Genomic DNA, 27,118 nt, shown 5'->3' on the forward strand with positions numbered 1-27,118 from the left:
TTTAGAATGACTTCCATATGTTATTTCATATATAAAACTACAAGCAGTCGTATATTTTGTAATTGTTTATTATTTTTCAAAGAATATTCGGATTGAATCTTTTGAACCTGTATACATTATTTATTGCACTGTTTTGGAAGCAAGGAAGACTTGGTAAGTTTTGTCTTATTTAAATCAACGATTTCTGAAATTATTATTATTATACATATGTACGTTAGAGCTTTACAAAACATAAAAAACAAGAATGTGTCCCTCAGTACACGAATGCCCCACTCGCACTATCATTTTCCATGTTCAGTGACCGTGAAATTGGGGTAAAAACTCTAATTTGGCATTAAATTAGAAAGATCATATCATAGGGAACATGTGTACTAAGTTTGAGGTCAATTAGACTTCAACTTCATCAAAAACTACCTTGACCAAAACTTTAACCTGGAGCGGGACAGACGGACGAACGGCCAGACGGACGGACGAACAGACGGACGGACGAACGGACGAACGGACGAACGGACGCACGGACTAGAAAACATAATGCCCCTTCTACTATCGTAGGTGGGGCATAAAAACAAGTCATACCAAACGATACCATATGCATAAACAAAACAAAATGTTAAAAACACTCAATGAGTTTTTCATTATTTTAACGTTTTTGAGTGATTCATTCCTTTCCACTTGTGATAACTATTAAATGTAATAATATTAGTTACATAGTGTGTTAGTGACCTAATACGAGTCACTGTCACACTATGTAACGAATTAGTCTACCGACTATCTTTATTTGTTGAATTTAAACTAGAGTTGTATCATTTGCAATCATACCGCATCTTCTTATTTTAATATAAAAGTGTCCAGGTGTTTAATTTTTAGAAACAACTTCCATTAGTCTGCACACAAAAACTAATGGCAACAATAATTAATATATTTTTTCCCAATGCAAAAAAGACTAATCTTTTATATGATTATATTAAAAAATAATGTGTTCTTGTCAGAAACGAGAATTACATACCATTCTGATGGAGAAACCATGTAACACAACAGAGTCGTCAATAACTATGCCCTCTATGGACCATATCAACTGCAGCATTCAGCAAGAAACATTAGATTCTAGTTTATGTTGGGAGACAATGATAGGTCAAGTATGTGAATCTGAAGGTTTGTTAAATTGTTCAGGCACAAATTATACAATGACAATTATAATTCCGAAAATTATCACCACATTGGTGTAGACCAAATTCAATCTTTCGTAACTTTGAAATATCAGAGAAGGGAATAAAATATCCCTCATTATATTTGTGAAAAATGTAAAAGAGGGACAAAAGATACCAAAGGGACAGTCAAACTCATAAATCTAAAACAAACTGACAACGCCATGGCTAAAAATGAAAAAGACAAACAAACAACAGCACACACGACACAGCATAGAAAACAAAAGAATAAACAACACGAACCCCACTTTTAGTCATAAAATGTATACCTAGGGAAAATGTACACTTGAATCTAACTTTTTTAATTAGAATTTTACAGTTTAGAAATTCAGGCCGTCTTTTTGCGGAAAATGTTATGATAGAAAAGTTCCGACATTTAAGTCCCTTCGTAATATGGGTTGAAATATACATTTAATTTCAATCTGATTTATTAAGAATCAAAGGAACTCCTTATACAAAAGGGTTTTGCTATATCAAAGAGATTCCTTGTGAACCTTTTGGTTAGATTTTTCTTTTATCTTACATCTAATTAAGTTAGTGCATGGAGAAATGATATGGCGTATGCATAGCTCTAATAAAAAAAAAATAATTACAATTGAAACACAACTATCTTTCATGCATTGCTTTAAACCGTTTAGTTTGCTTTGTTATTTGTATACCAAAATATTGACACACTCATAATTAATTTCAATCAAAGGAAGAGGTGTTCCCATTTCAGGAAGTTTTTAAGTTAACAGTAATGGACCTAAGTATTTGTTATTGGTACTATTATAATACAAGAATTTCTAAGAGGACTTTGTGTCAGATACTTTAACCCAGTTTGTTGCTGGGATATGGAGCAAAGCATTTGTAAGTATAATTGTAATCAAGAGTTTTTGTGATACAATCGTACATTTCTATCGTTCTTAATGTGTATTCTTTTAAAAAAAAATCTTCTTGATTTGTATGATATATGTTCCTTTCAGATAAACAAGATGGTTATGTTTCCATTTGCCGTCACCATGATTTAGTAATCGGCTTAATGTGTGAGGTGAAACCCGTTTATTTTGTATTTGTCTTAAGTCCTTTTTGCTGTTGTTTGTCTTTTCTTTTCTTTTTTTATTGCCATGTCGTTGTCAGTTTGTTTTCGACTTATGGATTTAAATATCCCTTTGTATCTTCCGTTTTAACAGGTATAGATAAGATTAATTTATTCGATTTGACCTGTTATGAGCAAAAAACAAAGGAGTAGGTCCGGTAAGTGACGATTTTGACCATAAACTTCAGGTTCATCTAATGAAAGATTTCGGCACTTTTAAACACTTAAGTGCACGTCTACTTTAGTAAATACAATGTGTTAATGTGAAAGATTTGGACTAATTTAAGTCATTAAAGACGCTCAAATTAAAGCTGAAATATTAAAAATCTATCATATAAGCCATGATACGTCCTTTTTCAGATGATTTTTGTCAAAATGAAAGAGGCCGCATCCATGTTCATCCTCAACCTTTATATATGTTATGTATTATCATCAAAAACAACTTAATTTAACATTCTATTGAAGACGGAAACCGTTTATAAATTAAATCAAATGCTAAAATTGTGAAGATTGCAGTAACTTAGCTAACTTAATGGTACAAGTACCCGATACACGTGTATTGTATTGTCAAAAACAGCCCAGATTTATGCAGCATAAGATTTCCACTTTCCAATAAATACTGAATGTTTTTCATTTTAACCATTTTGTAAAACTGCTATATTTGGGGCAAAAAGGTCTTTCTGGGACTACTCCTTTAACAAAAGGAACAGGAACTTCTAACCTTTATAGATCATCGGAATAATCTGAAGTTGTTTGTGGCTATCATCTGGCTTTATCTTACTTTGGAGAAATGTGTTTACCTTTTTTCAGCCATTATTTCAAACTGATATATGACATATATTGGTTATTTTCTTACTTTTTTAAACTGTTAGTGTTCTTGAGTAAAGATCGAGCTAAATACACAAAAATATAACTGTAAACTTATGTATTAAGCATGTGAAACATCATTCCTACACTGTTTTTGATTAGTTTTATTGCTTCATGTCATTCTTTTATCTGCAGCCAGAATATGCCGATTTCCATACTGCAGAAAATATACTTCACTTGATAAGCAACCAGGGTATTATATGGTTCGTACAAATAAAGGCAACAGTACCGGTGTTCAAGTCATAAATGGCCAAAACCGAGCGAAACACAACAATTACACGAGGAAAATAAAGGAACAACACGAATACCGAAGCGCAACAAAAACAAACGCCAACACACATAGAAACGAACTATTTGATAATAATTGCCATATTCTTGTATTTATAATATATATATATATATATATATTATATATATATATATATATATATATATATACAACTCGTCTAAACATCAACCCAACAATGTTAGATCTGTAAATTTGCTTTCGCAAATTTTTGGTTCTTCCCTCGCCGGATTCGAACCCATGCTACTGTGATATCGTGACACCAAATCGCCTGCACTGCAGTCGTCCGCCTAGACCACACGACCACCTGGGCTCTCAAAAAAAGAGCTTTCGGTGGGCATGTGTTACCTTTCCACGTCAGTTTTAATCTAGCGGCGTACTACACAGTACATGATATATAAGGCATGAAGATGTTATTGTTACAGATCAGCTAAATTATCTGTAGTAAAGGATCCTACAAATTAATGTAATATACAGTCACAGAAAATAATTATATTTATAAGTACGTCTGAGTCAGTGACAACTCTACAACAGATGTATCCATCGGATCGCCATCAATGATGCGTGATACATGGCTGTGTACATAATGTATATACAACTCGTCTAAACATCAACCCAACAATGTTAGATCTGTAAATTTGCTTTCGCAAATTTTTGGTTCTTCCCTCGCCGGGATTCGAACCCATGCTACTGTGATATCGTGACACCAAATCGCCTGCACTGCAGCCGTTCCCGCTAGACCACACGACCACCTGGGCTCTCAAAAAAAGAGCTTTCGGTGGGCATGTGTTACCTTTCCACGTCAGTTTTAATCTAGCGGCGTACTACACATATATATATGTAAATATGTTGATGAAAATCACAGTTATTATAAAATTTCGAAAATTTTAAGATAAGAATTGACTTCTAAAATTCGTGCCTTTAAAAAAAACCAGAATTAATGTTAAAATAACTATTAGTACATAAATCACGATATCATGACAACATATTTTACACATTCACCAATAAGTGTCTTTTAGCGTTAATGTATACATTGAGAGAAAAATCTTTGATCGTATTTTAACTTTCAAAATGTTCAAACGAATTATATTGAATACACTTTTTACATTTCAGGCTAGGGACATTTTTCGCGCCAGGTCTGCCATTACTAAACCTGGCAAAATTATTTATCTTACTTTATTTACGTTCCTGGTCTGTGATGGTATGTAATGTTCCACAGGAAGGCATATTTAGGGCCTCAAGATCAAACAATTTTTATTACGCACTATTACTAGTCATGTTGTTCTTGTCGATGTTGCCACCACTGTTTGCTATTGTGGCTATAGAACCATCCCCTCACTGTGGACCATTCAGGTAAGTTATTTATTCTAGATATGGCAGGAATACGCTTAACTGAGTACTGCTTTCATATTTGCATTATAATGCTTTTTCTAGTTTTTACACAATACTCTGAAAGGGAAAATGGTCAAACAAACCTATATCTAAAAAAAAGATAAACCAAACCATGACAAATATAAGACCAAACGGAAAAAGCTCACTGATTATATCAAAATCGTTTGGAACTAACATGCAATCTCGAATTTATACAATTATTTTCACAATATTCGTCCAAAGAATGTTCGTGACAATGATATTATGAAAAGGAAATTTTATAAATATTCAGACTACAAACGATAAGACATTACAGATAACTCAACCGAAACATAACAGAAACATAAAAAAATAATACATAAATGTTGGATGTACAAAATACAAAAATTCCTAGACAAATATATAGAACTTGAAAAAAAACCGTTTCAGCGGACAGAAGAAAATGTTTGAGGTAATAAGCAATTACATTGATGATGAATTGCCATCAAGCATGACAGCTGGTATTAACTACGCAGCATCTCCTGGTGTCATCATTCTTTACTGATGCTTTTGGGGTAACTATTTATATATATAAATATTTATAAAACATCAATAGAAAAATCTGTGCATATGAGCATAAGATAATGTTAACTGATTAATTATTTGTCAAAATGCCAGCCGAAAGCATGTTATCGGATGATTTAAGATATTCGTTTTATGGTATCTGATTTTCTTCCTTAAGAACAGAAATTCTTTGTAGTCTACTAACGGGACTTTATATAGTTCGCTTTTCGTGTACAGCTCATCTGGTACAGAAAAGAAACCGATTTAGTAGTTCAAATATATCTCGTTGTTTTCTATAGAATTCTCACAGATGCATATATGACTTTAAGAACAAAACAAGGACTTGGCAACAGGTGTGTGCTAACCAAGTCAGGAATATAAGACTTGGTGTGTTTGAGCTTTTAATTTTGGCATTTTATTAATGACTTTCCGTTTTGAATTTTCCCGGAGTTTAGTATTTTTGTTATTTTTCTTTTTATGGACATACTTTCAGAATGACGATTTACTACCTAGTAAGCGTAAATAAAGGTCTTAAAGAATCAAACAAGGGACTAAAGAAAGAATTACAATATGTGAGTAATTATTTTCGAAATAAACACATCAATAAAATAAAGACCAATTAATTCAAATGTTAGATATTTGTAGTTACGGCATTATTCTAGTTGATGCCAATCTACAATTGATAGATTAGTTCACACACAGGGCAATGGTAGGTTACAAAAATGAAAAATAAAACTGTGTTCGTCCGCATCGCTTTACTGTATTTGCTTTCATCAGCGAAGCTCAAACTGAAAATTTAAATGAAAGTCAATAACTATATAAATTTGAATACGTGATGAGATCGATAACGTAATCCGCCTGATAGTTCATCACTAAAAAACATAGAATTAGAACATCATACATCCATTTGCGACATTGTTTATAAAAATACAATACAACTTTGGTTTTGAATCGGATGTGTATAATAATTAGAAAAAAAAAAACCTCATCATATCAAACTTAGTAAATCATGTGTCAAATAGTTTTGGTCAATAAAAGTGTAAGAATATTTCAGAAAGGACAGAAGGAAAGCAGAAAATATATGCAATGGCGAATGGTATGATTCTTATTACACTTTATTATTTTGTTGTAACTTACGGGAATTATATTCCTTCTTGTAGTCTAAAGGAAAAAAAACATATGTCTATAAGTGGCCAGGGGTATAACAACTAAAAGCCAAAAGTAAGAAAAAGGCGGTCGAATAAATTATCTCCATGATACAAAAAGTAACTTACCACATGAGGAAGGAACGACAACTAGCTATAAAAATGAGCCATACCATATACAAACGACAAACCAATGTCTCGTCACCAACATCTTAATTGGTGAGTATTGTAAGTTGCCCACTTATTTGTTTGTTAAAAAAATCAAATTTGGATATTCTATTGGAAGAAATTGATTTTCTTTTCATCAAGTTATCGTATATTTGTACTAACGACCAACTGTTTTAGTTGCGGTAGAGATTTTTTGTAGGTGTCATTTTACCTTTCTCTTTTTTACTATTCGCTTTTCATTTTACCATCTACTAATTTGACTTGATTTGTTGACCGAAAATACATTAATTATATTTCTTTGACAAAATATAAAAATGTTCTTTTGTGCGGTTCATGTTGCTCGTGTTTTTCTATGTTGCGTTTAGTAAAATTGAGAAAGGAAATAGGGAATGTGTCAAAGCGACAACAACCCAACCATAGAGCAGACAACAGCCGAAGGCCACCAATGGGTCTTCAATGTAGCGAGAAACTCCGCACCCGTATGCGTTCTTCAGCTGGCCCCTTAAAAAATATGTATACTAGTACTAGTAGACTGTTTGTCTTTCGGACGTTTTTCGTTGGGTTTTCTTTTTTGCAATGGGGTTGTCATTTTCTCACTATATATGTTTGAATATTCTTCGGTATCATCCGCCTCTTTATTTAAATTTTCCCGGACCACTTAATTGAATTTGAAGTATTCGGATCAAGGGTAAACAAAGAAAGAAACCTTTTCCCTGTAAGATGTATTTTGAAACTCTTTTCACATCTTACTATTCGGTAATGGTTTAAATTCATGTTCTTATACATTTAGTGAAAAGAGACCTAGAATCTGGACAATCCAAAGCGGAAAAGAAAGATACCAAGATGTCTGGTGCAGGTACGTCTTACCATATGTTTGAAAAAAAGTTACTAAGAAATCTGCAATTATAAAAGTTTATGATATTTTTTTAATTTTGAATCAGGTTAAAAAAATACAAATTTTACATAGACATAATTAATTTCGAGTGTTCGTTAGTTCCTTTTTTCGGTATGGTGAAAGCAAGGACATGAAGATGTGTAATTTGCTACTTTTTCACTAAGCACATAGCTTCATGAGTAGGCAAAAAATACTGGTCAACTTTTTTATCAGGGTAGAAGCGCATGCTACAAAACTATTTTTAATAATGTTTAACAACTTGTAAGACCTTGTTTTGATCAGAAGAACAATATTCAATTGAACTTGAGCAGCATGTTTAAAATATAAAGTGTGGTTGCTGTTACGATGATACAATTAAATCACATAAATTTGATTTTTTCTTTCTAGAAATCATTTATGTGACGTATATAATATTTCTGACGTCAGACACTCAAATCAATCCATGTGTTCTTAGACAGTAGATGTTTTTTGTGTCCTGTTAAATTTTTTCTTTTAAAAGTTTTGGATTCTCATAAATTCTTATGTATAACTTTTGGACTAGTTTGAATCTCGGTCTATTTCTGTAATTTATTCTTACATACTTTGATTTTTTAACCCTGTATACGTACATTGTCTATATAGATTTTAAAATTGTTTGTATGCACATTGAACGACAAATTTATGTGACGTATATAATTTTTCTGACGTCAGACACTCAAATCAATCCATGTGTTCGTAGATAGTAGATGTTTTTGTGTCCTGTTAAGTTGTTATACGATGATGACTGATGTACCCATATTTTGACTATTTTATTAATTGTGACTGTTTATTTAACGCATCATGTAAATGTAGCGGAATTTGATGAGACTGTTATTAAAGTGAGAGGGTTAGCGCTATAGAACCAGGTTTAATCCACCATTTTCTACATTTGAAAATGCCTTGTACCAAGTCAGGAATATGACAGTTCTTGTCCATTCGTTTTTGATGCGTTTTGTTTTTTGATGTTGCCATGTGATTATGGACTTTTCAAATTGATTTTCCTCTGAGTTCAGTATTTTTGTGATTTTACTTTTTTCTAGATTATGTGTACTGACGTTGTTTATCATCTGAATGAGGGGCGAAAGATACCAGAGGGACAGTCAAACTCATAAATCGACAATAAACTGACAACGCCATGGCTAAAAATGAAAAGGACAAACAGACAAACAATAGTACATATAACACAACATAGAAAACTAAAGAATAAACAACACTAACCCCACCAAAAATTAGGGGTGAACGTGTAATATATATATTCCTGTATTTGTTCTTTCGAATATTACTTTTACGGGTTAGCCTAGTTTTTGGGATATCCATTTCACGTACTCTGTACTTTTACATAACGTCAATGTGTTATTGTGCTATGGTAAATTTTTTATTTTTGTCTTTCATTTTTGCTATTGTGCTTTGTTTATTTGTCTTATTGTGTTTCTTTGTTCAGTGATGACTGATGTACCCCTATTTTGACAATTTTACATATTATGCCTGTTTTGTTCGCGCATCGTTGTAAATATAATGGTATTTGATGAGACTGTCTTAATAATTACCTGTACCAAGTCAGGAATATGAAAGTTGTAGTCCATTCGTTTAATGTGTTTTATCATTTGATTAGAGACTTTCTTATTTGAATTTTCCTCGGAGTTCAGTATTTTTGTGATTTTACTTTTTGTTACATATCTGTATAGTTTTATAATGACAAAGATTATAATACAATGTTGACTGCTGTTTCCCATTTTTTGACATTTTTACTTATTGTCTCCGTTTATTTTGTTCACACATCGTTGTCAATATAATGGAATTCTATACGACTGTCGTACAAGTGAGAGGTTAAGCTAGCTATACAATCAGATTTAATCCATCATTTTCTACATAAGAAAAAAACTGTATCAAGTTAGGAACGTAACAGTTGTTATCCATTCGATTGATGCGTGAGATTATGCCATTTGATTAGGGACTTTCCATTTTGAATTTTCCTCAGAGTTCGGTATTTTTGTGATTTTACCTTTTTTTTCCATATCTGGCATGTAAATTTTGCAAAAATATATGAACTAAAATAAAATTCAAAAGATCAAATAAACAAGAAGAAATTAACATAAAAAAAACAATTATGGTCCTCTTTATTCAAGTGGTTTGTCTTTACATTGCAGCATATTCAGTAATTGCAGCAAAGAGAATAGCAAAACTTCTTAACGCTAACAAAGATGCAGTGAAGATGAAATTGAAACCGCACCATCCCAGTCATGATGTTTAAATAAAAAAAAAAACCTGTGGTATTCATTCCACTAGCAGATGTCAAAGAGGAGTCTTTCGGTAACAAAGGAAAAGACTCATTATATCAACCAAATCAGGAAAAAATACAACAGTCGAAATACACATTAGTTTTTTGTCTTAACAGGAATGACATATAGATGTTTATTTTCGAGTGCAGAAAACTGATAATACATGTTGTGTGAGTTTAAGTAAGCAAAGACACTTATGTTTTTAATGGTGAATTTCATTATATATCAAAATCCAACGTATGTAAACATGCACTCACACCACATCTTCCTATCATCTATCTATCATACATTTTCGTCAACTGTCTTACTGACTATATTGCAGTTAGTTTTCCTTAATAATTAATTGCTGTATATGGATCTTCAGTGCTTTTAATTTATTGTGTACTAGGCTTCCCATGTTTGAGTATTCTCGAGAAGGCCTATATAATCAAAGTGTCCTCTTGAACATGGTCCCTCTTTTAATATTTCATCAACCTGAATTTAGAAACAAGAATTAAAAACGTAGCATATTATACTGTGTGACCGGCATATTTTTAAAATAAAAAATAATAATGGCTCCTAGCATGGTGTTTGTTATTCAATAGGTTTCCGACTGATATTGTATCAATTTGTCCAATTATTTTCGAGATAAAACCAGTTTGTTTTACTTGAGAGTCTTGTTTAAATGTTAAGCTAATACTTTTGTGTAGAAAAATACATTAGATAAATTAGACTTTATTAGTTATTAATTTTTTTGGCAGGTGAACTGCTCAAGTTGAAATTGCAACTGTAGTATTACATAACTTTACTTTTTGAAATAATCTTTTGCAATTTTGGGTCCTCAATGCTCTTCGTCGTTTATTTGGATTTTTCAACTTTTTTCATTTGATAGTCACTGACGAGTCTATTTAAGACGACACAAAAATTAAAACCTGGTATCCATGATGAGTTTATTTACAATGAATGTACCCTATTTAAGAACTACATTACAATTTTTTCTCCTTGTGTTTGCGATTTTTTTTATAAAGTGGTTATAGATTTTCGTCTCTTCTTCGTCTATTTAAAAAATAAGTCAGGAATAGAGCAGTTGTTATCAACTTATCGTTTCTATGTTTTTTGGCGTTCGTTTTTGTTGCAGTTTAATGTTTTCTCTTATAGCTGATATGTTTCATCGGTTATAATTTTAAACCCGGATTTGTTTCTTTTAATCATGTCTTTTAAACAGCGGTATGCCACTGTTGCATTTATTTGTGCCGTTCATCCTGCACTGTAAAAACGCTTATGATATAATTGATAATACAGCCTCTTGTCTATATATTTTACCTCGTCTGGCGTCAAACGTTCACCCATTGTTGTGAGTAATTCTCTAAGGCGATCTTCTTGAATGTATCCTGAAATATATGTCAATTTAAATACAAAGAATGTTTGGCATGTTGAAAGTTAGTTTAACAGAATGTTACGAACGCAATATTTCGGGTTGATATAAGTTTATCTTTATTGGTGTTTTATTATTGAAGTGTGACGCTTTTTACATCTTATTTTATAATAAGAGCTACAATGAATGAATCTACGTCTTTTTGAGAATGGTTTAAAGCTGAATTAGAATAATCGACATGAACTACCAAGAAATTCAGACTCTTGTATATGTACAGTGCATACCGTGAAGAAACTACCAGTATATTTAAAATTTTAAATAATGTTATTATATAATAAAGGTTTGTTAAATTTCTAGTAATAATTCTAATGTCGCTGTTTGGCATGTTGTAGAATGGAGATTCACGGTTCACTTTTAATGATAATCCAGATTTTACTTTCAATCTTAATAAACAATCATGAAATCATACATGAACAAACTACATATAAATACCTTTGCCTCCCTCATCAAAGCAAGCAAATGCATTCTTTATAACTTCTTCGGGTCTGTTCCTTGAAGTTTCTGACCAAACATGGTAAGGAACATTGTAAAATTGATGGGTCCAGGTGCACAATTCATCATCTCGTCCAAATAATTATCTGTTGGATTCTTGCCTGAAATATATTTTCATATTTTGAATATACATTTAAATATATACTATAAAAAAAAGAGGCGAAAGACGACAAGTGGACCTTCAAAGGGTCATATTATATGTATATATAATTAGAATAGAAGGGAAACGATAGACCAACAACGTCTCGGTCAATCATTACGCTGCTGCCATTTCTCCACTTATGGCAAAAAACGAAAAGACGACAAAAAAATAAATAAATAACAGACATACAAAAAAAGGAACAAAATAAGAGAACATAAACCTCACTACAACTGGAGATGATCTCGTGTGCTCCGGAAGAGAAAGCAGGCAGATCCAGCTCCACTAGTGGTCATGTTGCTTATGGTAAGTATATTTTCGTTAACTGTTACAAGGAAAGTTTGACTCTAAAACCAGCTCTTTAACATATGATTCTATAAAAATTTAAATAGGAAAGACATGGACGAAATTAAGAAAAGTTTTTCATTTCCCGAGTTCTTACCTAAGGATGCCAGCATGTCAGTAAGATCTTCTTATCTATCACCCCGTCTCTGTTTTGGTCAATCATATTGAATGCTTCTTTAAATTCTTGGATCTGTGATTCTTCAAACATTGCAAAAATATTAGAACTATATCTTGGTGCTCTTTTTCCTTTTGTCTTTTGACTTTTGAGGACTCTTTTCCCAACATTTGTTGACTGGGCTGACGCTGCTTTTTGAAACTTCTGTTCTGAAATCCGACTAAAAGAGAAGTTAAAGAAAACTTGTAAGATGAAGCATGCTATATAAGTCGTCACGAACGGACTTAAACCAAACTGAGTTGTGCTGCACATTTCTGTCAGATGGGTGATGTTACATCATTGTGTCGGGTTGGGTGAATATTTGAACTCTCAGAAACATTTTTGGACTCCTATATTATGTATGTGTCTGTCCCAAACAAGAGCATGACAAGGTAGGGGCATGTAATCCAGTGGTTGTTGTTGATTGCTGTTATACTGTAAGTATGATCATGGAAGTGATTTAAACCGTTTTCGCTTTTGAATTGATCAATATACGTTTCCGGGTTTCAGTAGCATTCTACATAATATTAGCTTTTCTCATGGTTGAAATATGTAAGGTGATGTTGAGTTGTTTACATCCTGCATTTTTTCACAACTCCTTACTTTGTAAAAGTAAAGTGAAAAATATTTGAAGCGAGAATCTATATTAAATTAAAAAAAGAATGGTATAATTATATCAATTTTTATGCAAAATCACTGTAAGCAATAAATCGAATAATCTAATTTAAAGAATGAATATCTGTTGACCAATTCTATGTGAAAATGAAGGTTTGGTGTTTTCCTTTAAGTAAATAACAATTTTATTTATTTTCCTTCTTACCTCATTTTGCTGGTTTGCTGGTACAGTAATTTAAAATAATAACGAGTTTTATTTGTATATTTAAAGCTCTAAGACAAAAGACACAACTACGTGTTGACATCCGAGAAGTTAAATAATTTGCCCGACTGATCATTTGTAATATTATTAACAAGAATGTGTTATAATTTAAAAGCCCCTTACCGCAATATAACTTAATTTTACTAAATATTTGTACACAATACAGTGTCCACATTTGCCGTTTACTTATAATGTCTCGATTCATTGAATAAAAGGTGCAGTAAAACACGAATTCAATCCATTGTTGAACCGACTCTTAAATTTAAAAAACAAAACAAACAAAAAACATGAAAAATTAAGAAATTAAAAAAAATAAAGAAATGATAACAGTGTTATATTTTTCAATCAACATCTTATTTGTCTTTGTTTTCCAAACTCCATATGGTAACTCACTGTTGCATTTTTGTCTCATACTTAAGTTTGTTATTGTGTATATATTTTTTTTATCAACAATACCTATTTAATTTCAATGCAACATTCTACATTTCCGCAAATAATATCGCAAAGTGCATTTCATCGGTGATGGTTAAAATTCGTTTCATACCTCTTGCTATGTTTAAAAAGGAGTAAAACGAATTAAAACCTTTGGCTTTTTCAAATATAAGAATACAATTTCTGTATCTGATATAATAAACGTTGAATGTCCAGTTAAAACGATTGTTCTGAAATATCAATCAGATGTGAAGAGAGAAATTCTCAAAATTCGAAGCACCATTGGCAATACCCTTAAAAGATAAGAGAAGAATCACCAGACTGAATAGCGGGAATTATAATATTTTTTCTATGAGTTAATCAAAAGCACTTGGGGTATAATATAAAGCATGGCCTCCCGTCCCCTTTTTATATCCATTGCCTTTTTTTCGTGTTAAATTATTTATGTAAATAATATTGAATATTTTCACTTTTGTTACTTATTCAAGATGCTCTTGCTCTATTCATACGACATTGCAATAACAATAGTCTAATATATGTTGGGACCTTTTTTTCAAGTTATTTTGGGCGATAATAGAATAAATAAACTACCGTTATTGTGATACAGTGTGTTTAAGAACAAGAATATATTAAATAAGTTAAAATGTAAAAGAATATTTACGGAAACAAGATTAAATACTAAAAAGAAAAAGAAAAGTAACGCAAAAGATCCACGATTCAACATCTGTGGCCAACACTTTATGGTCAGTTGGCAGGTATGCAGTACACAAAACAAGATAGAAAACCAAAGACCGAGCAACACAAACACCGCCAATAACTAAACTCATGTAATGTGTCTTAATCGAGGTAGTAATCTAAGAAACCGGTATTCTGTAACGGTCAATCAACTGATGATAGCGTCCGTAGAAATGTATGAAATAAGAGATGATTTCAGGTTCACCATTTTGGAATTCTTGCACAGGCACTTGTCTCAGAATTTTTTCCCCCTATATACCTTAAGACAAGTGCCGTGAACTCTTGGTTTAATAGCCTCCTTCTGAGCAGCAATCCTCTACCAAGGAAATCATGATAGGAAACACAAGCACTAGAATATCGTATTATAACCGGAAGATACATGTATATACCCTGTATACTGGCTCAGTTGGAATGTTGCCACATAGAAATGGAAAGTTCACAATAGGATGGCTGACATAATTTCTTTTGTCGTATTAAAAGTTTTGTTTTTTTGACCGACCCTCATCGTCAATTTTAAATGAAAGTGCAGCTATGACATAAGTATGGCGTACGGAAAGGGTCAAAAGTAAATTATTTCGCATATGCTACAGTTAATACAGCATATGCTATATAAACTACAGCTTAAGCTATAATTTATGTACCCTATGCTATAATTAATACAGCATATGCTATATTAAAGAGGGCCCTCATGGGGTTTTTGATTATGTGATTACTTGGCCGTTTTTTTAATGATTATTTGATTATTAAGCCAAATATTTTATGATTATTTGATTACCTAGGACTGTATTTTTAGTTTATGATTATTTGATTACTAAAGATAAGCAAATATTTAATGATTATGTGATTATATTGGCAAAAAAATGGTGATTATGTGATTACTAGGACCCCCCCCCCCCCATGAGGGGCCTCATTAAATGCAGCCTATGCATAGGCAGCTTAAGCGTCCAGTTGACGTACCATAAGGGTCAAAAGGAAATACAGATTACGCTATAAGTATTGAAACATGTACATTATTTACAGAACATTAATGACTGAGGCCGATTTAACTGTATCTGTTGTACGTGTCCTTCATAGCCAACAAATTTTGAATTATTTAGTGAGCGAATTAATTGTTGATTGGTTTATTTCGTATCAGCACAACAAGTTAGAGCACGTGGTCTATATACAGCGGAAAGCCAGTAGAGTTGTGGATACTGCCAACCGTTCTGGTCTAATTGAAAGAGACTGAGTTATGGTTTATGCTAACTTTTTCTGTCTTTCTAAGTAACGTTAGATCTACGATAAATTCATTTTTTTGGACTGATTTAGACCACCGAGAGGCTTTTGTCGGATTGCTTATAAAAAAAAACCCATGTTAAACCAAGTTTTATAATAATTTCAACAAAAAATAAAACAGCTATCAGTCAATCGGCAATTCAGAAGAGATAAACAAAATGATCACTCCTTTTCAGATGACACGGATGTTTAGTAATGCCATAACTGACAACTGGGACTACTATAACTATAGTACTGAGTCTCAGCTGACAACTAGTCATTGAGGATTCCGGCTGAATATGACTCAGTATTTTTTTTACTCTTGATAACAATTTTAAAGCACGGTAGTCTCCGATTGAATATTGGATTATTCACTCTATAGTCAGAGCACGTCTAATGAATATAAAAATATAAAAATATTGGAATTATAAGAAAGATAAAAAAAGAAAAAAAATTAAAATCACAAATTTATGAAACCAAAATCAATAACCGGAAATGTATTCCGGTACTGACTTTAAAATAATATTTTTACTTGGTCAGCGAAATGTTTTAGATATTGAAATTTTATAATTTTTATCACGCCAATCAAAGTTTTAATTTGACATTGAAGTATTTGTTTTTTTTCTCATTTTCCATTTTTCTGGGATCTAGATAGGGCTCGAAACCTATGGAGAACTACGAGAAGATGAGAGTTGTTGGTCGAGGTGCTTACGGGTAAATACTATTTATAATATGAGGCATGTGTTATGTGTAAGATCTCTAAGGCCGAGTTCACTTGAAACTCTCGAGTTAACTTTACTTACTCGGGTTTCAACAAAACGATTTTACTTGAACCACTCGGGTTAACCCCTCGTACCCTGGTTCCAACCCTCACCGAGCCAGGGTTTAACTCGAGAAACTCTTGAATGACGTCAAACCAATGAGAATATTTTATTTTTTATGCTTGGTCAGGGCCTTATCCTAGAGTTACTTAGAGTTGTTCCGAATATCAACTCTAGTGCGTTCACGTGATAATCTATTAACTCTGAAGTCGATTGAAGAGTTTCAAGTGAACCCGGCCGTTGATTTTTCCATATTTTTTTTAAAATAATTTATTTGACATTCACTATCGAAAATATTATATACGGATGAATATATACCTTCAAGATTTTCATCTCGATATATTCCAGTTTGAAATTGGCTTGTGTTGTGTAGAAAATAAATTCATTTTTGAATACTGTTGAGTGTTCCAGGGTTTGCCACAGTCATGACAGTGTGTAAATCAAGGGTGGGGGAGAGAATTCCAACATTTACAACAATATTCCACAGGCACTTGTTTCTATCCATGAGAAGGTTGACAATACATATTATAGTCGACATTCTCATCATTTGACCATGGATTGAAACAAGTGCCTGTGAAAAATTCTGAGAGGTTGGCAAAATCACTGGATTGAGTCGTTTTCATTTTCTTCCATCCTTGGTCTTAAATTTGTTATTTTACATGTTTAAACTTTTGAATAATAAATTAGAAAATCCTGTTAATGTCAAATAATTGACGATTTTTATGATTTTTGACACATCATATCTACCATCATGTGCATGTATGCTAGTCTGAGATTACTCTGACGTCCAACGGCTGTTTTGCCAGACAAGCTGGGGTAGTGGGTCCCACGGCCCCAGCTTGTCTGGCAAGTTGACACAGCCGTTGGACGTCAGAGTAATCTTGGACTACATGTATGCATGCTGTCAATTTCAATACCTAATAATCGAAAATCTAAATCAGTTATCTCAATTTTTATTTTTATTTTCTTGTGTACATTTACCAATAGAGTTCATATCTGTAATAAAAAAAACTGTAGAGTTGCTTATTAGAGACAATCTTAATCATCGTTAATCTTGATACAAAATGTATTTATTTAAAAAAAAAAAAAAAGAATTAAGATGTGGCACCTTATGATTGCCAATGAAACAACTGTCTACAATAGACCAAATGACACAGAAATTAAAATTTATAGGTCACCATGCACCCTTTCAACAATGAGCAAACCAGATACTGCATAGTCAGATATAAAAGCCCCAAAATGACAATTGTATGTGTAAAACAATTCAAACGAAAAAAATGAACAGCTTTATTTATGTACAAAATAATAAACAATAAAACAAATATGTAACACAGCAACAAACAAACACTGAATTCCAGGCTTCTGACTTGGTACAGGTACCTTTTTCGATCAGTGGCTATTTTATTCATACATTTCACTTTTTTTCTGCTTTATCACAATTTATTCCTCTTGTCTTATTAATACAGAACTGTTCACCTGTGCAGGAGACTAGCAGATAAAAAGTTAGTAATTATTAAGCAGATTCCTGTTGAACAAATGACCAAAGAAGAGAGACAGGCAGCATTAAACGAAAGCAAAGTTCTGTCCATGTTGTCACATCCAAATATTATAAAATATTTTGAAAACTTCTTAGAAGATAAAGCCTTAATGATAGTAATGGAATATGCTCAAGGTAATTACTGTGAAAATTGGGGCCTCTGTGGCTGAATGGTCTGAGTAGTTCTTCTATTGACTTCGTGATCACAAATCATTATTTTGCATTAACATAGTCAATTAATGTGAAATGATCTTTGATTTACTATGTGTAGGGATGTAAAATTTGTATGGAGCAAAACATTTTATAAAATGTGAGTCTGAAATTAAATGATAAATGCTAGGTATAATTTTCTAGTTTTATAAAGTGGAACGTTGTTAATTTTGAAGTTACATAAAGTAGTTTCATAGGGCACAACTTCTGATTTCTTTAAAACAAAATCTATAGTCTTTGCTGTATCAGCAATGATCAGAAAGTAAAAACATTTTTTTTTTTCAACAATTGTTACTGAGCATGCTGAGTAAAAAAGTTATAACTAAAATGTTTTTTGTTGAAAAAGGTGGTACACTGATGGATGTTTTACAGCAAAGAAATGGTATTCTTTTAGAAGAAGAGGTAACTCTACAAAAATATTAAATTTAGTCATTTTATTTTGAGAAATATTGATGAATAAAATGTCACTTGAATATACATTGTAACTTGAAGATAGATTTATACCAATTTTATAATTACATGAATTATATGTTGAAATTCATTCACACTAACTAAATGGGAATTTGTAACTGGTAAAACATTAAGCTCATACATCATGTACATGTACACATGTATGTGAAAGTGAAAGTTTATCAAGGACAGTGAAGAAACAAGCAAATAAGGAAGATGAAAAATGAAACAAATTTTATAGGAAAATTATAATTCAATAGTTGAATAAACTAGAAACACTCACCACTTCCAAAAAAGAATGTACACTCAAACAATTTACCAAAAGTGTAATTTTCAACTTTCTTTATCGTTTAAAAAAAATATTGTCTAAAATTGGTTATAAATGTGTTGTATTATAACCAAATAAAAATCAATTAATTGTATAGTATTCTTATATATTTTATCAAATTTATTGTTAATGTTGTCTTTTTCTCCAAATTAAAGTTGAAACTGTATAGTATTCATAATAAAACTACACTTCTGTAGTAAAAAAATTATATATACATTATAATGATTAGACAATGTCAGACAATAAGTTCATGAAATGCTTGGAGATAACAACATATCAAAGAAACTTTGATTGATATAATTGTAATTCTGTATATCTACAGTTTTTGTTGAGCCTTCGAATTTTGTCAAAAAAGCAAGACATAGCAATCCTACATTCTGTCAGCAGCAGCATCCAAAAATATTCACTCTGTGGTTTAAAGTTTCGAAATTTTAATAACTTTCTGCAACTATCCTGGATATCAACCACACTTGGACAGTAGCTTGTTTATGATCATAAGATAGTATCCAGAAGTAAATTTTGTCAAAAAAAATAATCCTGTTTTTCTGTATTTTACTTATAAATGGGACTTACGGCTATTCCAGGAAAAAATGTGATGGGGGGGGGGGGGGGGGGGGGGGGGGGGGGGGTTGGAAGGCACATTGTATTAATAATACATGGGTGATGAGAATCAGAGCAACTTTTCACACTATAATGCACTATAATTCTCAATTACAATTGTCTGGGTGGGCGGGGTGCTGACAAAAACTGCCTTCCAACCCGCCACCCCCCCCCCCCCCCCCCCCCCCCCCTACATTTTTTTCTGGAATAGCCCTTAGTTTTTCTGCCAGGAAACATAACACATAACATTCACTCTGTGGTTAAAGTTTTTAAAATTTTAATAACTCTCTTAAACTATCCTGGATTTGTACCAAACTTACACAGAACATAGTTTATGATCAAGAGCAAGTATCTATAAGGAAATTTTGTTAAAATTTTATATCTGTTTTTCCCTATTTTACTTATAAATGGACTTAGTTTTCTTCCAGTTAACATTACATACAGTCTGCAGTTAAAGTTTTTTAAACATCTATTATATTCATAAACTATCCTCGATTTGTACCAAACTTCCACAGCAGCTTTTTACAATCAAAAGATAGTATCTATAGGAATGATTTTATTTTTTTTTTTTCCTCGTTTTTGTTGAGCCTGCGATTAACAGCAAAAGTAGGTGAGACGTTGGGTTCCGTGGAACACTTACACACTTTTTACATTTTATTGTGTAAATTGGTTATTACATTATTTGCAGAATACTTTGAAACATTTAAACTGTGATTGATGTATGCTGTTTTTATTTTACAAAAACATTTTTTTTTTAGGAAATTTTGAAATACTTTGCACAGATGTTGCTTTCTTTGCAACATGTACACTCCAAACAGATCTTGCATAGAGACTTGAAAACACAGAATATATTACTTGACAAAAGAAAAGAAGTAGTAAAAATTGGAGATTTTGGCATATCTAAAGTTTTAAGCAGTAAAAGTAAAGCTTACACTGTAAGTTTATATAATGTGAAGTTCTTAACAAATAGTAAAATTAAGCATTTGTATTATACATGTACAAATGTACATTACATGTATTGAAATTACATTACATGTATTGAAATTACACACAGATTAGACAAATCTCCGTCAACAGTGTATGACAGTAATTTACACAACTTTTTTATTTGGGCAATTTAAGTGTGAAGGAATTTTATATTATGTATGATTTATTTGGATATGTAAGGATGGCCAGTTTACATTTATTTGAACTGATTTTAAATGAATTAATTGATCTTTTTGTTGATTGATATGTTTGAATGTACATTAACTTACCAGATACAGTCTAATAGTAACATATATTGTATTATTTGCTTATTTTAGGTTGTTGGAACACCATGCTATATTTCACCAGAACTTTGTGAAGGGAAACCGTATCCTTTAACAAAAATTATTTGGGATTATTCCTGAACTGATAGATTGGAATATTAGATCTCTTTTTAAATTTACATGAATTTAGGCTGATGATTTAACTGTGATTTGTCAAATGATGAGTGGCATATGTGCCACAACATACCCGTGAGTTTCTAAAGAATATCTTTTAATATAAATCTCAGTTTTTATTTAATATTCCTGTGACTCACAGTGAGAGATTTTTTTTTCTATTGGCATTTATTATTTGACAATTCTGAGTATATATTTTAATTTATTTGATCCTTTTTAGGAAATTTAAAAAAGATTCAGTTCCAAATAACAACCACCGTTGTGATTAAAATGATTTTAAGATTTATTGCTGTATTAAAGTTATGAAATATATTTTTCAAAATTTATAAAAAATCTGGTTATCTTGTTTAATCCCATGAACTTTTATAATCATCATAAGACCTTTAAATTCTTCCTCTGTTTGTCTTTTATGGGTTTGTTAAATTATAATAATCAAATAACAGGGGTGTGTTTAATCTATTTAGTTTTTGAGATTTTTCTATATTAATTTTTGGCTTTATAGTGGTATAATTGTGAATGTAAAAAAATCATGATCTAACATAATGTCTTACACATGTTACAGTTATAATACAACCTTAACATGTAAATTAAGATATAATCAAAAGAGTGATATATGGGCTCTAGGATGTGTTTTATATGAGCTAGCCAGTCTCAAAAGAGCATTTGAAGCTGCTGTATGTACTATTACACTATTTTTATTTTATCAATGTGATTGTAACAAACAATAATCAAACTTTATATCATTACATTAGCAATGTCTTGCAAAAGTCTTTTTGCAAAATGATAAAACAGTCAGAATGAAATACAGTTTTAGCCAAAATATATACATTTTTTCAATTCATTTAACATTTTCACAAATTAAGAAAGATAAACACAATGAAAAATCATCTGTTTTGATGTGTGTAACTCCTAATTGATTTATTATACATTTGGTTTATTTGGGGGTTTATTTTGAATTTCATTGCCTTAAGTTGTCATTATGGCAAACATCTTCCTTAATTCATACACAGAATAAAGGATGTGGTGTGTTTTCAAATACACCAAACACTATTCTAAACCAATGTCTCAAGACATGGATGTGACAAAAATGTGTCTTGAGGCATATGTCAAGACACAGTTTCATATGTCTCAAGATGTCTTTAAGACATGTCTTCAAGACACAGTGTCTATAAGACGTGTCTTTAAGTCCGTCTTGAGACGCGTCTTGGAAATTTGTCTCAAGACATCTTAAGATGTCTCAAGACGATGAGGTTCATATACATACTCCGTAAATGAATATACATTTATATTCTTTTAGAATTTGCCAGCCTTGGTAATGAAGATCATGAGAGGTACATTTGCACCAATATCTGTCAATTACAGCGATGAATTAAAAAGCCTTATCCTAAGCATGCTACACTTAGATCCAAATAAAAGACCAACAATAAACCAAATAATGGCTCAGCCCATAGTTATAAATGCATTAATGTATCTGCATACAGACATGGGGAAAATAAACTGCACAAGGTTTGTTTTTTCTATTCTGTTATATTTAGCAACTTAGTTATCTTATTTTGAAAAAAATATTCATGATGAAAAACAGGATTCCAGTATAAATATATGACGTTTTGAATTGTGTACAAGAACTTTATGTTATGACAAGAAGTTTTGATATTCATTGTCACTTTTTTGATTGAAAAAAGTAAAATAGAATAATAAATTTGTTTTGTTTTAGAATTAATCGACCAATGCCGTCCTCCTCTCCGTTCAATAGAATGTCTATAAGAGGAAGTCATACCTCTAGGGGTAAGTTCACATTGTTTGTTTGAGAGATTGATGTTTTAATACCTGTTCTTTATGCTTTATCAACACTAATTCAATGGGCATCTGAAGGCAGCCATCATATTTGATTACGTTAGAATGAAATTTTAGAAATGATCATAATCTTCTATAAAAAAGGATTAGTTACAAAATAATAATTTATTTTGATGAGAAATGCATGATTAAAAGATTCTGTGGATATGCTAGGGGAGTGAACTTTTGTGAAAATATTTTTGAGTCAGGGGGAAAGATTATTTAACCATTCTATTTATTACTTTGTCGGGTTTAATATCTAGAAAACAAGAATGGCAAAAGATTACCTTAAATAATCATGTCTATCAAATTTAGAAGAAAAATTTTAATCTTACTTAAGCATAAAGTTCATTGTGGTATATCTATTTACCAAAGAATTGACGTGTATATGTGATTTCTGAGATTAAATATAGACTTACTTACCCATAATACCTTATATTATTTAAAGTGGTTGGGAGAGTAACAACAAAAGGAGAAAACATCTTGTATTTCTTCAAGAGTCAGAGATTTAATATGGAAGTGAGAAACTATATTGTTTTAACTACATTAATCGATCTTTCAACTACAAATTTAATAAGTATTGAGTGAAATTTTTTTTTAGAATCTATATCCACCAAACCAACAACATTAAGTTCAGTATTTTATTGGGGAAGTGGTATTGGTAGACCAGTAAAGATGGGGCTACCTTCTACAGATACACAACTTATACAGGCCTCAAGTGGTAGAACTCAGAAAGCTGGAGTAACTAAAAATGGCCGACTCATTGTCTGGGAGGTTAGTACTTTTAACCCCAGAAATACTTTGAAAAGGGATAAAATTCTCTTACTTTCAGACATTTTGTACATTCTTTATCTGTTAGGTATAATGGAGAGTAACTCTGGTAAATACAGTTTAATTTATTAAATATTTTCATGAAAAAAAAAACAATGTTTTTCAGAAATATAAATGATCCATATTACAATGATGCAACAAAATAATGTACCTATCCCAGGCAATAATTATAACAATACATTGTAATACAAAATTGATTATATTCTGCCACGACAGTCATCTTCAGTAGCAGGAACAGAAACACTAATACCTGGTGCCACAGACATTCCTGCTCCAACATTTATACCACGTTACCTAGAGGGTCAATCAGCAGTCAACATACAGCATGTGGCATGTGGGGACTTTCATACTGCATGTCTCACTGGTAAGGACAATAATTATCATGGGAAATTAATGACATGAAATTAGCTAAACAAGTTTAGAAATAGGTTTGGAAATATGTTTTATTATGCTCCCATTATAGCATATTGGGCATTATGTTTTACAATTATCTGTATGTACTTCATGAAATTAGTTTGTATTCTCTAACTTATGTTTGTCTCAACCAAATGTTATGAAATGTATACACAATGCTTATTTTAAAAACACAGATCAAGTTTGAATTTTGATGGCTTCACTTTCACAATTCTAATTTCCTACAACAACTTTTTCTTTCTTATTGAATGCATGTTTATGATTCAGGGTACTGTGACATTTTAAAAATCCTATTTAAATATGTTGATAAAACATAGCTATATAACATTAACATGGGCTGTATGCATCAATTAATCACTACCTATGCCTTACACATATATATCTAACCTGTATTACAGATAGAGGAATATTGATGACTTTTGGTAGTGGTGCTAACGGATGTCTGGGTCACGGTAACCATAATGATGTAGCGCAGGTAAGTTTGTATGTTAAACGGAAAATAAAATATTTATTCAAATTATACAGCTGTTTGTTGATATTAGATAAAAAGGACAAAGAAATAGTTTATACAAATGTTTCACCACAAACTGACAATGTTTCATATGTGGCATGGCAAAAAATTGTATTCTTTTGAAATCGGTGACCAGAGTTTTTTTCATCAAAATTGAGAATAAAATATGTTAAAAATTAGCAGTGTGTGTAAATTCTTATACAGTGTTACATGTGTTTTCGAATTGGTTAAAGTATTGATGATTTTTTCAGGCTAAAATTGTAGAAGCATTATTAGGATGTGAAGTAACACAGATTTCCTGTGGCGCTTCACATGTGATTGCAGTGACCAATGAACATGAAGTATTTTCCTGGGGTAGGGGAGATAATGGAAGACTAGGACTTGGAACTCAAGACTCACATGCCTCCCCAATGCCTGTGCCGATACCAGAACATTTCCAACCTTCTAAAGTCTGTTGTGGTGTGGATTGTTCCATGATTCTAACTCATGATAATAAATTATTGTGTTGTGGAAGTAATAGGTAAAATAATTAAGTCTCCCCTGAAAGGGACATAAGCTACTAATCAGACAAGTAATTAAAATATATTGTTCTTTGTTTCAACATTTAAAAAACCCAAAATCAGAAATAATTTTTTGAAATATGCAGTCATTTTTGGTGGAAGAAGACGTCAAGTCTTCTGAAGACCTATGGGACCGACTTTAACTCATTGAGCCTCCGTATGCCGCACTTGTTTCTGTGTTTTACAATTTCATAACAACTTAAGATTCCTGACACCGATTTTTACACATGATTAAGCATCTGAATCATTTAATTTGTAAATTAGGATTGAAAAACAATCACTATCGTAAATATGACCTTTTTATTTATGTAAATTAATAGATTTCATCTCATCCACATGAAATCCATGAACGTTATTTGTTTACTTGTAACCGGATGTTTTTACTGTAGATATTTGTAGTACGCATGCGTGAATTTGGTATCGGGACAACTCGCCCTGTTTACAAGTTCGCCCTTGAAGTTACGAATTTGCAATCTTGCAGACAAGAAGATTTTGTTTTTAATAAATAAAAAGGATCTATTTCTTATTAAATTGGTGTCTTTATTCATAGTTTTCCTTGTCATGTGAATTAGATGCCTTTCTACTTCAAATGGTTTGAATCTATTTATAAAATTATTCAAGACTCAGTTGACAAGAGCAGTACGTTACTGTTGGGAGAATTTGATTAAACTCTAAATGCTCATAGAATAAGAAATATAATTGAAACTTAATGAACCATCTTCTGAATAATTTATTGCAATATAAATATAAATCCCTTTTGACAAGAGAAATCTGACTTTTGTCAGAAATATTTTTTCACATGTGCAAAGGTAATCACGTGTGGTGGCCATATTGGTTTGTTTACAAATATGTGAAGAAGCCTGTAGAACCATGACCTAAACATAAATAGTCTCTGAAAGCGTAAACGTTATGCAATACTATTTTATCAATCATGATTATTTTCATAAATTTAAATTTGATTATTTAAAGAAATTAAATTATAACAATTACGATTTTAGATAAGAGATTCTACTCAGACATGCTTTGATCTATTTTTACCTGTGTGAAAATGTAAATAATTTGTTTACTAAACAAGTAAAGACAAACTATGGATGGAAGATAATAATTTACATAAATATTTCAGGACATTTGATTGATTTTAATAAATATAGGATTTAAAAACTGCAAGTTGAAACAAATTTAATCATTAGCTACATAATCAGCTGATAATTTTTCTCGCAAACATCGTGGTGATGTAACTGATAAAAATCACTCCATCAATCCTCCAGCCCTTTCACATATTAAGCAATAGATCTACTTATTATTGTAGAATATTCATTGAATATACATTCATCGTCTAATTGAATATATCGGGTAATCGGATATTTTAGCTGACATTTTGGGTATCCGATTGTCCGGAGTCTACTGTACTACCATAAACAATTTATTGACATAATACTGGTTGTAACATATTTTATTATTGTAAAAATTATGAGTGGTGTCCCTTAAATAAGGGACTGTTCCTAAAACAAGGGGTCATTTTACTGTTGAAAAAAAAGAAAGAACATTTTAAAGATTTTTATTAAACTCAAAAGTGGGAAAATTCTTATATTTGGAACAACTTTTCTAAATGAGGGGTCAAGTTAATAAAGAAGATATAAGTTTAGAAACAACAGAAAATTCTTTTGACATATTTTGACCATTTAGTACTTAATAGATGCATAGTTCTTGGGGGAAAGTTTCATCAAATAATATGAATAAAAATGTGCTCATTTTTTACAGTGGGTTGTAATGTTCTTCCAATAAGGTTACCCCTCATTTGGAGTGTTGTTCCCAACCTGTTAAAGGTCCATCTTTTTGTGCATAATTCCAAATTGGAAATTTCAACAAGCATCTAATATTCTTACGCAAGAAAATAAACAC

The 27,118-nt window shown here is 31.5% G+C and overlaps 1 protein-coding gene, 1 long non-coding RNA gene and 1 pseudogene across 3 annotated transcripts; 2 read left to right on the plus strand and 1 right to left on the minus strand.

Annotated features, from left to right (window-relative positions):
• Nucleotides 1–5,794: 5,794 nt before the first annotated feature.
• On the plus strand, nt 5,795–9,859 carry LOC139506175 (uncharacterized). Of its 2 annotated transcripts, XR_011659956.1 has the most exons (4): nt 5,795–5,922; nt 6,511–6,714; nt 7,454–7,519; nt 9,724–9,859. It is a non-coding gene; the product is annotated as an uncharacterized lncRNA (long non-coding RNA). The 2 variants fall into 2 exon arrangements; XR_011659955.1 differs by lacking the exons at nt 5,795–5,922; nt 6,511–6,714 and adding an exon at nt 6,404–6,446.
• A 185-nt stretch (nt 9,860–10,044) lies between these two features.
• LOC139506174 (myosin regulatory light chain 12A-like) lies at nt 10,045–13,229 on the minus strand (annotated as a pseudogene).
• A 3,073-nt stretch (nt 13,230–16,302) lies between these two features.
• On the plus strand, nt 16,303–25,176 carry LOC139506173 (serine/threonine-protein kinase Nek8-like; the record flags this gene model as incomplete). The annotated part of the gene is given in 12 exon segments (XM_071295400.1): nt 16,303–16,411; nt 17,985–18,190; nt 18,612–18,667; nt 20,402–20,578; nt 20,948–20,997; nt 21,660–21,741; nt 22,365–22,573; nt 22,782–22,852; nt 23,502–23,674; nt 23,948–24,095; nt 24,544–24,620; nt 24,908–25,176. Coding segments are annotated over 12 exon segments (1,565 nt in total), but the record flags the coding sequence as incomplete, so codon positions are not given.
• Between the last annotated feature and the right edge of the window lie 1,942 nt (nt 25,177–27,118).

This window comes from Mytilus edulis, unplaced genomic scaffold (assembly GCF_963676685.1).
Source record: "Mytilus edulis unplaced genomic scaffold, xbMytEdul2.2 SCAFFOLD_1182, whole genome shotgun sequence".
Classification (NCBI taxonomy): domain Eukaryota; kingdom Metazoa; phylum Mollusca; class Bivalvia; order Mytilida; family Mytilidae; genus Mytilus; species Mytilus edulis.